Genomic DNA, 14565 nt, shown 5'->3' with positions numbered 1-14565 from the left:
CAGTTAGCTTTGGGCTTCCCTTCTGACTCAGCTGGTAAAGAATCCCCCTACAATGTGGAAGACCTGGGTTCGATCCCTGGGTTGGGAAGATCCCCTGGAGAAGGGAAAGGCTACCCACTCCAGTATTCTGGCCTAGAGAATTCCATGCACTGTATAGTTCATGGGGTCACAAAGAGTCGGACAGGACTGAGTGACTTTCACTTTCAGACACCTTTATGCTCTCATCATTTTGGAAATTCCAAGTGTTTTAGAAGCTTTGTAGCAGAAACAGGGATGAAGACTAAATGCATGCTTCTTATGGCAAATCTCCATGTCACAGGAGGGCAGCAATCAACCCCTCTATGGAGGACAATACATGTATTCATCAGTCACTTCCAGCAAAGCCAAATTAGAAGGGCTTCCAGATAATTTTCCTGAAGTCAGAGGTCCCTATAAAAAGCATCTCCCTCATTGGGTAGAGCTCATCTGGGTGGTGGTCGGTTAGCATCTGCTATGACCCTACCCAGCAGGGAAAATGCACACTGGACAGATGGTGTGGTGGAGAGAAGGGACAGAGTTCAACAGTCAGGCTGCTCAGTCTGACATCTTCCAAAGAAGGTGGCCAGCTTGCAGTACCTGATCAAATCTCACCTGGGGGAGTCAAGCTGCCAAAGTGGGAATGAGAGTGTAAAGAGGTGGGTGGGGGGAGGAGGAGGTATTCCCAGTGAGATGCTGATGAGAACTGCATGGAGTGAAGGAAGCCAGTAAGGGATTGCAATTCTTTGAAACAAAGTTAGAAAAAGTAAGAAAGCTAACACATATTTAATTTCATATTAAACATCACTGATTTTATGCCTGTGTAAGGATAGACTAGTATCTACATCTATATTATGCATTCATGACACGCTTTATCCTTAATTTTTTAGATATTTCTGGGCTACATGGTTTGTGAGATTTCTTTGGAATTGTTATAAATCTCCAAAAGTTTTTCCAATATATTTGCTGAAAAAAAAAAAAAATCTGTGTATAAGTGAACCCCAGCAGTTCAAATCCATATTGTTCAAGAGTCAACTATGTATAGAAAAAACATAGCTTCATAATTTATGCTCAGAGGAAGCAAATTACCTCTTTGTTCTCTTTGGTTTCATTGATTTAAAACTAGATAATGGATGACACTGTAATGTATTCCTTGCAATGTCAGGTTTGGGTACATCTGTGTATGTGATTTTTCATGGGAAGAAGGAACTTTTCAGAGTAACACACATCTCAAATAGGCCATGTCTTCTGGGAGTGAAGGAACAAGTGTGGAATTCTTTCCTGAAGAGACTTTGATTCTGGTAGAATTTCATCTTTTGCCATATAGTGTCATTGTACCTTACCTACAGTACCAGGTGTGACCAAATAGTATTAATGGACTACTTGCTCATTGTAATATCGAAATTATCTCTGGTTTTGTCCCTACATTCACCCAATTCACCCCCATCCCCAATTAGACTGTGACTGTGAGATTTCTTTCTCCAAAAACATTATTTTTCCAGCTTTATTGAGATATAATTGACATATACCATTGAGCAAGTTTAAGGATTTAATCCATTTACATCTTGTAAAATGGTTACCATCATAGCATTAGATAACTCCTCCAGCCTATCACACTGCCACTTCTTTTTTGTGGTGAGAACACCCAAAGTATATGATACAGTATTGTTAGCTATAAACACCATGCTAACTGTACACTAGATCCTCAGAACTAACTCATCTTATACCTGAAATTTTGTACCTTTTAACTAACATCACTTTTTGCCTACTCATCAGCCTCTGACAACCAACCACTCTGCTCTGTCTCCCAGAGTATGACTTTTTTATCACACATATTTGTCTGTCTGACATTTCACTTCATGTAATGCCCTCCAGGTTCATCCAAGTTGTCACAAATAGCAGGATTTCCTACTTTATCATGGTTGTGGCCTTTCTGGAACAGGAATAGATCTTTTCTTCTTTATGTCTCCCAAGCCTGGCTCAGGCCCAACATGTGAATGTGCTCTATAACTATTTGCAGAGCCTAACCAAACAAAAATGAAGAATTAAACATCAGACTCTATATTATCACTTTGTTTTAATTCTCATCAAACTTCGTGAAGAAGGCATTGTTAGCCACAAGGTACAGACTAAATGCTTCTTCTATACTTTGCTGAATGTGGTGATCATGACATGTTAGAAGCTGAATTGTTTCCCCACAAATTCAGATGTTGAAACCCTAACCCCAGAACCTCAAAATATGACTTTATTTGGAGTCACATTCTGGAGACTGTGATCTTTAAATCTGGAGATTGGGATCTTTAAATAAGAGGTATTAGGGCCTTAGTGTGAGCCCTAGGCTGATCTGACTGGTTTTCTTATAAGAAGACATTTGGACACACACAGAAGTACCAGGGATTGTGTATACAGAGGAAAGGCCAAGTGAGGAGACAGGGAGAAGATGACCCTTTGCACACCAAGGAGAGAGACCTCAGGAGAAACCAGCCCTGCCCACACCTTGATCTTGGACTTCCAGCCTCCAGGACTCAGAGAAAATAAATATCTATTGTTTGAGCCTCTAGAATTATGAGATTCAGTTGGTTAAGATGAGTTAATTATGAGATTCAGTTGGTTAAGCCACCTAGTCTCTGGCATTTTGTTTGCACAGCCTGCAAACTAAAACACTATGAAGTGAGGAGTAATGGCTGAAGCTATGAAGAAAATGTGGGTAGTGAGACATATGCATGATAAAGGGGAAAGAAGATGAGATGAGTTTGTTTCATGGCTCCTTCCTGTACTCTCTGTGAAACTTTTGAAGAGCCACATTATTTTCAAGAGAATACATTTTCTTAGCCACTTCTTACTATTCCCAATGGTTGCAACTCCTCTCTCATCTCAGCTTCAAGCAAACTATTCTCTGATCACCACTTCAAAAATTCCAGCTTATTTCCTCCAGTTCTCCAATTCCAGTAATCTTCCCCATTACCCATGAATTCTACAACTCATGTTCCTCACTCCTTTCATGTCTAACCTCTCTTTTCCCTGCATAGTTCTCTGGTCAATCAGGGAAATCAAGAACTTGGTTACACCCTCAACTTCCCCACTTTTCTTGCTTCATAGCCTCATTTGGCAAAATTGAAGGGTAGTTAAATACAACTCTAACTATCCATGTGAATGAATGTGGCTGGAAAAAATACATAAGATGTTGATAATGACTACAGATAAAAAATAAAATGAGGGAAGAAAATAGAAAGAGCTGGTGGTCATTGTAGTTGTCTGCTATGTTTATAATCTGATTCCCTCAACCAGAACAGAAGGTACATGAGAAAATGGATGCTGACTGTTTCATTCACTGCTGTTTCCCTAATATATCACTAACTTATATGTATAAGACATTGCACCAGCAATAGCAGGACACACATCCTTTTTGAGGGCACATGGAACTTTTACCATATAGACTATGTTCTGAACCACACAGTAAATGTCAGCAAATTTAAAAGCATTAAAGACATATAATGTATGCTTTCTGAATGAAATGAAATGAAATTATAAATCAATATTTTTAGAAGATATTAAATAACAGACTCATTATTAACCTTCAGATCAAAGAAAGAATCAAAACGAAAATTACAAAACATCATAGCCTGAATAAAAATGAAAACAAAATATAGAAAGCTGTGAAATGTCATTATTGCAATAATTAGAATTTACAACACTAAAAGCCAGTATTATAAAAAATAAATATTATAAATCAATTACCTCAGCTTTTACCTTAAGAAACTAAAAAAATAAAGAAAGAAAGCAAATAACACATGAAGGAAGGAAAATAAAGATTAAAAAGTAAAGATAAGAGTATATACAAGTAACATGAAAAACAGAAAAAAGAGTAGAGAAAATCTATGAAGCCAAGAGCTGGCTTGTTGAAAAACTTAAATTGATCAGCCTTTCTCTAGAATGATCAGAAAAAAACTCAGGAAGACACATATTACCAATATCAAGATGAAAGAGGTGACATCATACAGATTGTACAGATATTATTAGGATATTAGGTAAGGTTATAAGTAACTTTATTTCAGTTGCTTATATACCAACAGTTTAGAATTGATAAATTGATAAATTTCTTGAAAGATACAAACTACCAAAGCTTTTGTGTATTGAGTGAGGGCCTGCTGATGCAGCTGGTGCTGAGAGGGCATAAGAACCCTCCTCAGGTTTCATGCTCCATATGCCTCAGATGAACCAGCGAGTTGACTTGTGGTTTCACCCCAGAAAGTTGACATTAGCTTTTCTAAAGGGAATGTCAAACTTGAAACTTCACAAGCAGTGCTTTCTTGGCCTTTCTGAGACAGGAAACCATCCAAGCATTGGTGTGTGCCAAAGAAGGGTGTCGTCCAAGGCACGGCTGGGGCTCAAAGAGATAAAAAGTTATGCTGAATAATTTTATCTAAACTTGTTATAAGTAGGTTTATAAATGTAGTGAAATGGCAGTGCAGGAGCATTCAAACATGATAAGAAATAATGAGGGATGGATAAAAGGGTGGCTTGCTTGAATTTAGGCACCATTTGTCCCCTAAGGTCTAGGGTTATCTGGAGGCAAAGTTTGAATTCTTTGTTTCCTTCTGTTGGGCTCATTTTCTCAAGTCTAATTAAAAGAGTTGTTTGGCAGCTTCCATGTTGTTCACAAAACTTTCCATCCATAACAGCTCTTCTTTTTTTTAGTATATGTCTCAGCTATACCTCCATTTACATAACAGAGACAACTTTCCAAGAAATGCTGGACAAAATGTGCATGCATGCTCAGTTGTGTCTGATTCTTTGTGACCCCCATGGACCATAGCCTGAGAGGCTCCTCTGTCAAAGGGGTTTCCCAGACAAGAATACTGGAGTGTGTTGCCATTTCCTTCTTTAGGGGATCTTCCAAACCCAGGGATCAAACCTGTGTCTCCTGCATTGGCAGGCAGCTTCTTTACCTCTTGAGCCACCTGGGAAGCCTCTCTTTTTTTCTTCAATTATCTTTAAAATCTGTACTTCAACCTCTATCATAGACATCAGGGATAAAATGAGACATGAGATTTGAAGCCACAAATAATATTACCACCATGTTGCTTTCTGACTTGTTTTTAAGGAACAAAAAGAATATTTTAATTTTAAGGGGACAAGGTGGCTGATTTTCATGATTTATTTCTAATTCTCTTTGATATTACCTTTTATAGTAAAGAGGTTTCCTTTTCTGACATCATTTCTGATGTTTTACTCCCTGTTCTGTTATTGTTGTTCAGTCGTTAAGTCATGACCGACTCTTTGTGACCCCACGGACTGCAGTATGCCAGGCTTCCCTGTCCTTCACTATCTCCCTGAGTTTGCTCAAACTCATGTCCACTGAGTCAGTAAAGCCATTCAACCATCTCTCCCTCTGTCCCCCCTTCTCTTGCACTCAATCTTTCCAGTATCAAGGTCTTTTCCAATGAGTCAGCTCTTTGCATCAGATGGCCAAAGTATTAATTTCCTTTAGGATTGACTGATTTGATCTCCTTGCTGTCCAGGGGACTCTCAAGATTCTTCTCCAGCATCACAGTTTGAAAATGTCAATTCTTTGATGTTCAGCCTTCTTTATGGTCCAACTCTCACATCCATACACTACACCTGGAAAATCCATAGCTTACTTGGTGCACACAGATGAAGGTTTGGAGAAGAACTGCAATGGGGGCTACAATTCAGGACCTTTAATAAAATGTCATGCTATCTTTTCTTATCAAGAAATCCGGGAGGATTTCTTGCATGAGTTTGCCTTCTCTTAGCAGTTCCTTAGATGTGCACTGGTAGTGCCTTACATATTAATTCTTACAAATCACATCATGTAAAATGTCTCATAGTAATTTGATTTATATGTTCATGATCACTAATAAGTAGAGAAACTCTTCATTCTTTTATTGACAGTCCATGTTTTTCTTTTCAGTAAATTGCTACTTTTTGGTCCACTATCTATTTTTCCTACTGGGTGGTTTGTCTTTTTCTTATTTGTTTGAGATAGATGATCAATAAACACGTGAATAGATTAAAGGATAGATAGATGACATATAAATAAGAATCACATTTTAGCTATATATGTTACAAATATCTTCTCATTTTTTGCTCTTGTTCACAAGCAGATGTTTTTAATTTCAATGCAGTGGACTACATCAATCACTTCCTTTGTGATTAGTGTTTTGTGTGTGTGTATACTTTAAGAAATCCTTCTTAACCCCAAGATCAGAATGATTTTCATCTACATTGCTTTTACCAGTTTAAAGCTTTGCTTTTGACACTTAATCATTAATCCATCTGGACTTAATTTTTCTACAGTGGGAGGTAGACATCTATTTCATAAATTCCATGTAGAAATACATTTTCTAAGCTCTGTATATTATATAATCCCTTCTTTAAGCAATGGCCTCCCATGACACTGTCATCATTTATCAAAATTCCATGTAGTCTTTGGTCTATTTTTATTACTTTACTTTGTTAATTAATTTGCTATCTTCTTGCAAAATCAAAATAATAATTGCTATAGTATAATAATTAGATAAACTTGGATAGTAACTGCCTTTGTTTCTTTATAGATTGGGAACCCTTTGAAGATAGAGAATGTACCTCATTCATCTCTGTCTCCCCAAGAAGAACTTGTTATCTGACATATAAAATGCTCTCAGTAAGTATCTTTCTGGCAATTTTAATATGAGGTACTTCTCCCATCAAGATGTGGAGTCTACATTCTCTCTCCTTGAACTCGGGAGAGCATGTTGTTATTTGACCTCTGGAATATAGTAGATATGATGTTGTATGTTCCAATCCTTAAGGTCAGGAAGCTTCTTCCTCATTTGCTGAAAATCTTGCCCTTGGAGACCCGGACCATTATGTAAGGAGTCTAACCTCCCCAAGACAACCAAGCCTGAAGTCAAAGCCACAGGAGAAGAGATGAGTAGGCATTCCTGTCCAAGCTTTTGAGTTATCCCTTCCCTCATGCCAGGAGATTGAAAGAAGAATTCTCCAGAGAATTCTAGCCCTAGACACTTGAGTCACCCTGAGCAGTTCAGTCCCCCCAGCTGAGGCTCCAGGCATTGTGTATAAGGTGAGCCAACGACACTATGCTGTATGCAAATTCCTGATGTACTGAGCCTGGGAGTCTCATAAAGGGTTGTTGTTCTGCACCACTAAGGGTTGGAGCTGTTGACTATGCTGCCATAGATAGCTGGGATGTGTGTTAAATGGAGTGAGGGAAGACCACATGTAGACAGAAGCATGGACAACAGCAAGGCTCTGGGACGCAGCCATCCATGGACCCCAGGAGGATTTCTACTACCTGACTGCACATCCTCTCACTTTACTGGTCTCAGTTTCCCTTCTGTAAAACCATTATGTTGCACTCAGTAATTTAAAAATTTCCTTCCAGTTCTACTGTCTCTACTTGTAAACCAATCCAATCTGATAACCATGTTATTTAAAGCCAGAATAGGCCTACAATGACACCTCACTCCAGTACTGTTGCCTGGAAAATCCCATGGATGGAGGAGCCTGGCGGGCTGCAGTCCATGGGATCGCACAGAGTCAGACACAACTGAAGCGACTTAGCGGCAGCAGCAGCAGGCCTATTCACCTCAGAACTCTCATTTCCAGGATTGCCCAGTGGATGGATGCTAGTGGTTACTATTAATGCATTTTATTTACTGGATATATAACATTCAAAACCCAAATTTCCTAATAAAAATGATTTGTCATACATAATGTATTCTCTTACCACATTTAAAAAGATTAGAAACTGTACACATCTACTAGATGGAAATTAAAAGATAACACAGAAGAAGTAACATACACAAAAATGTATATTCATATAATTAATTTGATTACTGTTATTGTTAATTATTATTATCAACAATTTTCACAATGATTATTTAATTCAATTCTCAGTAATTAAGAAGCAAAGGCTACCGAACTTCTTTGATAAAATTTAGCAGGTAAACCCCTGAGCAATGATCAAAGACACTCCAATAAGGTACTGTAAGAGTCATGTAGTGATAAAAAGCGATGAAGCTTGCAAAACCTAGATATAAGCTCTCAGTAATACTGACAACACCCTGTCAGTTAGATATCACAGCACTGCCATTTTACAGATTTAAAAAAAAACAAAAACTGAAACTAAGGGAGACAAATGACAGTTGCTTAAAATTTTACACCTTCCAAATGCTAGAACAAAGACTCAAATGTAGATTCATGAGCTTAAAACCAACCTCTTTCCACCATGGTTATAATAAATCCCAAGTTGAATTTACATTTAAGACCTTACGCCAGCACACGAGGCAGCCTGTGTCCAGTGTCTCTGATGGCAATTGTGCAAAAATGCAGAGATGTAACTGTTCTCTCTATTAACTTCCCAAAAACCCTCATTACAAATATAATAAAACATTCACAAAAATGATGCAAGTGTGCTATTTATGTCAGGAGAATGAGGGAGGCTAAGCTAATGAAATTCAAAATTTATAAAAAATATGCCCCACAACACAAGAAAGAATAGATGACTGGCCTGCCCCTGCCCTTATCTTTCTCAAATATCAACCTCCTCAACCAGGTCTCTGATAAGAATTAGAAAGCAAACAGTTCCAAACTGGTCTTTCTTGGCAAGTTCTAGGAATAAACACCATTAAATAAATTTATTTTGAGTCATTGCAACATGCTGTAACCTGGATGTGCAATAGCACAAGTGTTGTGTGGTCCAGTAATCTTGGTAAGTGTTTTCATGAGAAAAGGACAGGTACCTTTCACTTGGATCTCATAAGATATTGTTAATATTCATAAGTTTTAACTACAACAAATATTAGGGTTTGAATTATTGAAAAATTCCTTTAAATACTGTATATAAAGATGATCTTCACATGCAGCTCTTTCATAGGACACATTCCTGATGTTCAGTGTAATCTGAATGAAGCCAGTGTGCCCCAATCTTCTCCCTCATTATCCCCCACCAATAAAGTCCTCAAATGCTGGACTTCTGTCCCCTTTGGTGGATTCCTTGGACATATAGAGGAATTGTTTTAACCTCAAAAACATGCAGGCAATTTGACTTTATGTGAATTCCTAATTTTTTCAGGCTTTTTTAATTCATGTGACTTTTAGTAAATGTCCACTGGTGGCTCAATATCCTTGTAAATTAAAATTACCCACAAATTATTAAAAAAAAAAAAAGCAAAACAAAAAATTTCCCTCTTGAAGACTGGAAATAAAACTGCTAAGAGAGATTTTGAAAGGCCCTGGATCTGCTAGAAGATAAACTTAGAAGAGATTATCCTTTTAATAGTTTGCCTTGATTTAAAATTTTATTTTTAGTCTGTAAGTAATTCACATGCATCCCTTTGTTCTAGGTATTTTAACAGGCTTTGTAGGAATCATGTGACAAATCCTGGGCTCAGCCCTGTATTTGCATCTTTTTGCAACTTGTTGCCTTTGCCTGGAATACTCCATCCCTCCTTTCCCATCAGGAATCAGCTTTGGATAGCCCAATTTTCACCTCGTTTTGAAAATCTTCCTCAATTTCCTCAGATAGAATTGGGGGTCTTACAAGCTTATAAGGCAGCTGTGATTTTGTATTAGCAATCTGGACTTTTCATTTCAGTCAACAAATAGTCTTTGAAAAACAAAATTTAAATATTGTTTGCCTGTTATGTACCAGGCTTCACTCTAAGCCTGGGGAGATGATGTTAAGGGAGACCCGCCAGTCTTATGGAGGTTACACTAAAGTCCAACACACAAACCATCAATAAACATGTTAATAATATGATAGCATATGCATACAAGAAGAAAGAAAAGTAGGCAAGAATATAAACTCAGAGAGTTCTGGGGTAGGGCCCTGTGAAGTGATGTTTGAGCAGAAGCCTGAGTGACTCTCAAGAAAACATTGTTTCAGGAAGAGCAGGAGCAAATGCAGAGCTTGCAGGCATGGGGCCTGTTTGAGGCCAACAGGGCTGGAGCTTAATGAGTGAGGGGAAAAGTAGGAAAAAGGGATTTGTGGTATGAACCTAGGGTCTCATCATATAGAGTCCTACAGAACATGATCAGCACTTTAAATTTTCTCCCAAGCCACTAAAGAGTGTTGAGTAAGGGTTGACATCATCTAATTCATGTTTCAAAAGCATCCATATGGGGTAACTGTCACAAACAAAAAGTTAAATGAAAGAAAGCAGCCACAAGAGCACATATTGCATCATTTCATTTATGGACAAGTTAAGACCACACTAATCTATGCAATTAGGATACAAGATACCAGTGACTGGAAGGAAGACAGTAACTGGAAGACTTAAGGGTATCCTGCTTATTTATGAGTACTATTAATAATTACACAAATGTGTTATGTTTGTGAATATTTGGCTAGCTGATATTTATGTGAATTACTCTGAATACATATTATACCTTAGAGGGTAAAAATTTAAAAAGGGAAAAATTTTTTTAAAAAAGCTAAATAAAGGTAAATCTAGTAAAGGTAAATAAAGTATCTACCCACTGAAAAGCTTTCTGTTTTCAATGAAACTTGTTTTATAATGATTAAACCCAAGGCATAATATCAGTACTCAACTATTCAGACCTGACTTTTGGATTGTTGCTTGAATTGGTGAATGATGTCCTGTGAAGAAAAAAAGTGACCCATACAATTCCAAAATAAAAGAACTCTCTAAACTAAAAAAAAAAAAAAAAAAAACAAGCAAAGCATTCATATGGCTATGGCCACTCAGTAACTGCCACATTCATCATTGCAGCCACTCCATCTGCTTAATTCACTCTTTTTCATTATTTTTTGTATAATTCCCTCTCCTCATTTAGAATATAAAACATTGGGCTACTGAGGATAAAAACCTAAAAATCTAAGTGGGAGCACTCTTAAAGGCAGACACAAGTTAGAAGAGATTTCTGACAGTCAAGCAAGACAATGGTTATGATTAGATGGGATGGGGTAGTGGCCCCATGGAATGCACATTGGGTTGAAAGCCCTGGCAGGCCAATGGTGGTGAAGCATCATCAGGAATGCAACCCCATTTTCACTTATATACTCCCCAGTTGAAACAAATGACCATTCTCCACCTGCCCAATGAAGAGAAAGGTATGCCTTCTTTAGAAGAATATATTGTCTATAGACTTTAAATTTTTCAAATGCATAATAAATGCCATTTTAAAAATAATGATTTACTTTGAAATACAGAAACACATAACCTATAGCTGAGGAAAAAACAGATGATACAAATAGGCTACCCAGATTTTGTAGTTAGCTGGCAAAGATTTCAAAATAGTTATCCTTAATGTGTCTAAGAAAATAGAGAAAATGAAATGCAAAATTAGTGGAAAATGGAAAATTTGAATTTAAAATTGCAGTCTATAAAAATAATCAAATGATTATTTTAGGAAAGAAAAAATATAACATCTGAAACAAAGAACTTAAAAGATAGACTTAACAGCATAAGGGTACAACAGAAACACAATTATTTCTGATTGAAACACAATCAGAAAATACTGTTAGTAGTAGAAAATATCTAATCTGAAGGACAGAGAGAAAAATGTAAATATAGAAAAGAATATTTAATAAATATGGGGCTTAATAAAAAAGATCTATTTTAGTATAGGAAGCAGACTCCAAAATGGGGACCCAACATTCTTCCTGGAATATAACACTTTCGTGTCATCATATTCCTTTTCTGTGAGATGAATGTAGTGACTTGCTTGTATTAAGTAAAATACAGAAAAAGACAAGGGATTCTGAGATTTTGTCACTAAAAGATTGTGTTTTCATCTCGATCACCATCTCAACCAGGGGACTATCTACTAAAGAAAAATTGCTAAATCTCTATAAGAACTCTGAGGTTTATGGTGGGTTGATTCACCCTAGTCCTATTCCCTGCCCCTGAGTTTACTAGCAGCCTCAAAAACAATGACCTGCATTTCCAGATCAGCACCCACTGATAGTAGCTGACTCCAATCACAAAGAATTATGTGTTTTGAACTGTCTGATGACTCCCTTGAAAACCAGCCCCAAAGGCTTGCTTTTATCTTACCTAACACAGAACCCACCTAGTCCTAAACCTGTTACCTAATCAATATTTGTCAAAAAACACTTACAGGCAAATGTTTTAGTCACTGATGCCTAAGACAATGAATAAAGTTGAGACAAAGAGTAAATTAACTAAAATTTTGGGAGAAAAGTCTGAGAAATAAAACGCTTTGGGAAATAAGGGCTTTGAAAAGCTCTGACACATCCTCTTTCCCGGCTGGAACCATGGAGGGTGCAGAAGAGAAGAAAAAGAAGGTTCCTGCTGTGCCAGAAACCCTTAAGAAAAAGCGAAAGAATTTCGCAGAGCTTAAGATCAAGCGCCTGAGAAAGAAGTTTGCCCAAAAGATGCTTCGAAAGGCAAGGAGGAAGCTTATTTATGAAAAAGCTAAGCATTACCACAAGGAATACAGGCAGATGTACAGAACCGAAATTCGAATGGCTAGGATGGCACGGAAAGCTGGCAACTTCTATGTACCCGCGGAACCCAAATTGGCATTTGTCATCAGGATCAGAGGTATCAACGGTGTGAGCCCAAAGGTTCGAAAGGTGCTGCAGCTCCTTCGCCTCCGGCAGATCTTCAATGGCACCTTTGTGAAGCTCAACAAGGCATCAATTAACATGCTGAGAATTGTGGAGCCATACATTGCATGGGGGTACCCAAATCTGAAGTCTGTAAATGAATTGATCTACAAGCGTGGTTATGGCAAAATCAACAAAAAGCGAATTGCCCTGACAGACAACGCATTGATTGCTCGATCTCTTGGGAAATACGGAATCATCTGCATGGAGGATCTGATTCATGAGATCTATACTGTTGGAAAACGTTTCAAGGAAGCAAACAACTTCCTGTGGCCCTTTAAATTGTCTTCTCCACGAGGTGGAATGAAGAAAAAGACCACCCATTTTGTAGAAGGTGGAGATGCTGGCAACAGGGAAGACCAGATCAACAGGCTTATTAGAAGGATGAACTAAGGTATCTACCAGGATTATTTTTGTAATCTGGTCCGTTAATAAACAATTGAAATGGATTGTCTTGGTTGACTTTGATCTTTACTTTGCAAATCTTGGTGCGACAAGATTAAGTCAAATCAACAGCCTAGCCTCTTGGATGCAAAACTTAGGGTCCAGCCTGTGTCTTGTGAAAACATTCCTTGGGTTTATTGAAGATTTTCCTGTACAAAAAAAAATCCTGATTTTTCAGTTGGCCAAACTGGGTCTAATCTAAGAAAGCCTATTTCACAGGCCTTTGTGCATGATGAAAAGTTCAGTTTACAGATTAAAAATGTTGCAGAAATTCCATTTAAAAAAAAAAAAGAAAGAAAGAAAAGCTCTGACATATTCCTGGAAATCTAGAAGATCATGAACATTCTCAGCGCTGGGCACATGCTTAGTAAAGACCTGAGAATGCTCTGATCTGTCACTCCTGCTGACCTTGAGGCTGTGAAAGCAAGAAGTAAAGTCATAACTGTAATCTCTTTGACTGAATGCTGAAGACATGCCCTAATATACACAGAGTTTCTCTGCAATGAATGGCAGAAGATTTGGGTTTTGTTTTTTTGTTTCTTTGTTTTTTCAGTTTGGATCTAGGCATTCAAGATAACCACTAAATTAATGAAACTACAATTTCACTGGTCACACACACACAACAAAGGATATAGCAGAATATCCAAAATTAGTTGAGGAAGTCTTTATTAAAAATCAGAAAATAGTAACTACAGCAAGATACAGCATTAAACCACTGACAAAGATAAGGGAGACTGGATTTCCAGAGTTGCTATAACATTTAAAACGTCCAGTTTTCAACAAAATATTGTGAAACAAGTAAAGAAATAAGAAACATACAGAGGAAAAGGGCAATTAATAAAAACTGTCCCTAAGAGTGGACTAATAAGACAAAGAATCTAAAATAGCTATAGTAAATATGTTTAAATAACTTAAAAGGAAACTATATCTGAAGAACTATGCTAAAGACTAATGTCTCACCAATAGAGAAACTATGTAGAGATACAAATCATAATTTTACATATAAGTATATGTTATATATATATGAAAATACTGCAAAAAAGGGACAAAATACTATTTAGAATCAGAAAAAAGTGAAACAAAAAATTCGCTTGTGTGCACGTTCAATCGCTTTCAGATCACTTCAGTCGCTCAGTCGTGTCCGACTCTTTGCGACCCGATGAATAGCACGCCAGGCCTCCCTGTCCATCACAAACTCCCGGAGTCTACTCAAACTCATGCCCATCGAGTCGGTGATTCCATCCAGCTATCTCATCCTCTGTCGTCCCCTTCTCCTCTTGCCCCCAATCCCTCCCAGCATCAGGGTCTTCTCCAATGAGTTAACTCTTCCCATGAGGTGGCCAAAGTATTGGAGTTTCAGCTTCAGCATCACTCCTTCCAATGAACACCCAGGACTTATCTCCTTCAGGATGGACTCGTTGGATCTCCTTGCAGTTCAAGGGATTCTCAAGAGTCTTCTCCAATGCCACAGTTCAAAAGCATCA

At 37.7% G+C, this 14565-nt stretch overlaps 1 protein-coding gene across 1 annotated transcript; it reads left to right on the top strand.

Moving 5' to 3' along the window:
- Positions 1 to 12256: 12256 nt before the first annotated feature.
- Positions 12257 to 13082, top strand: LOC122674469 (60S ribosomal protein L7). The gene has a single exon (XM_043872820.1). It carries the CDS (start codon positions 12284 to 12286, stop codon positions 13028 to 13030), a length of 747 nt encoding a protein of 248 aa, XP_043728755.1. The 5' UTR covers positions 12257 to 12283; the 3' UTR covers positions 13031 to 13082.
- The last annotated feature ends 1483 nt before the right edge of the window (positions 13083 to 14565 follow it).

The sequence above is a fragment of the Cervus elaphus genome, chromosome 18 (genome assembly GCF_910594005.1).
Source record: "Cervus elaphus chromosome 18, mCerEla1.1, whole genome shotgun sequence".
NCBI classification, from domain to species: Eukaryota; Metazoa; Chordata; class Mammalia; order Artiodactyla; family Cervidae; genus Cervus; species Cervus elaphus.
Note: the sequence above shows the minus strand (reverse complement) of the source record. Positions and strands in the feature narration are given on the sequence as shown.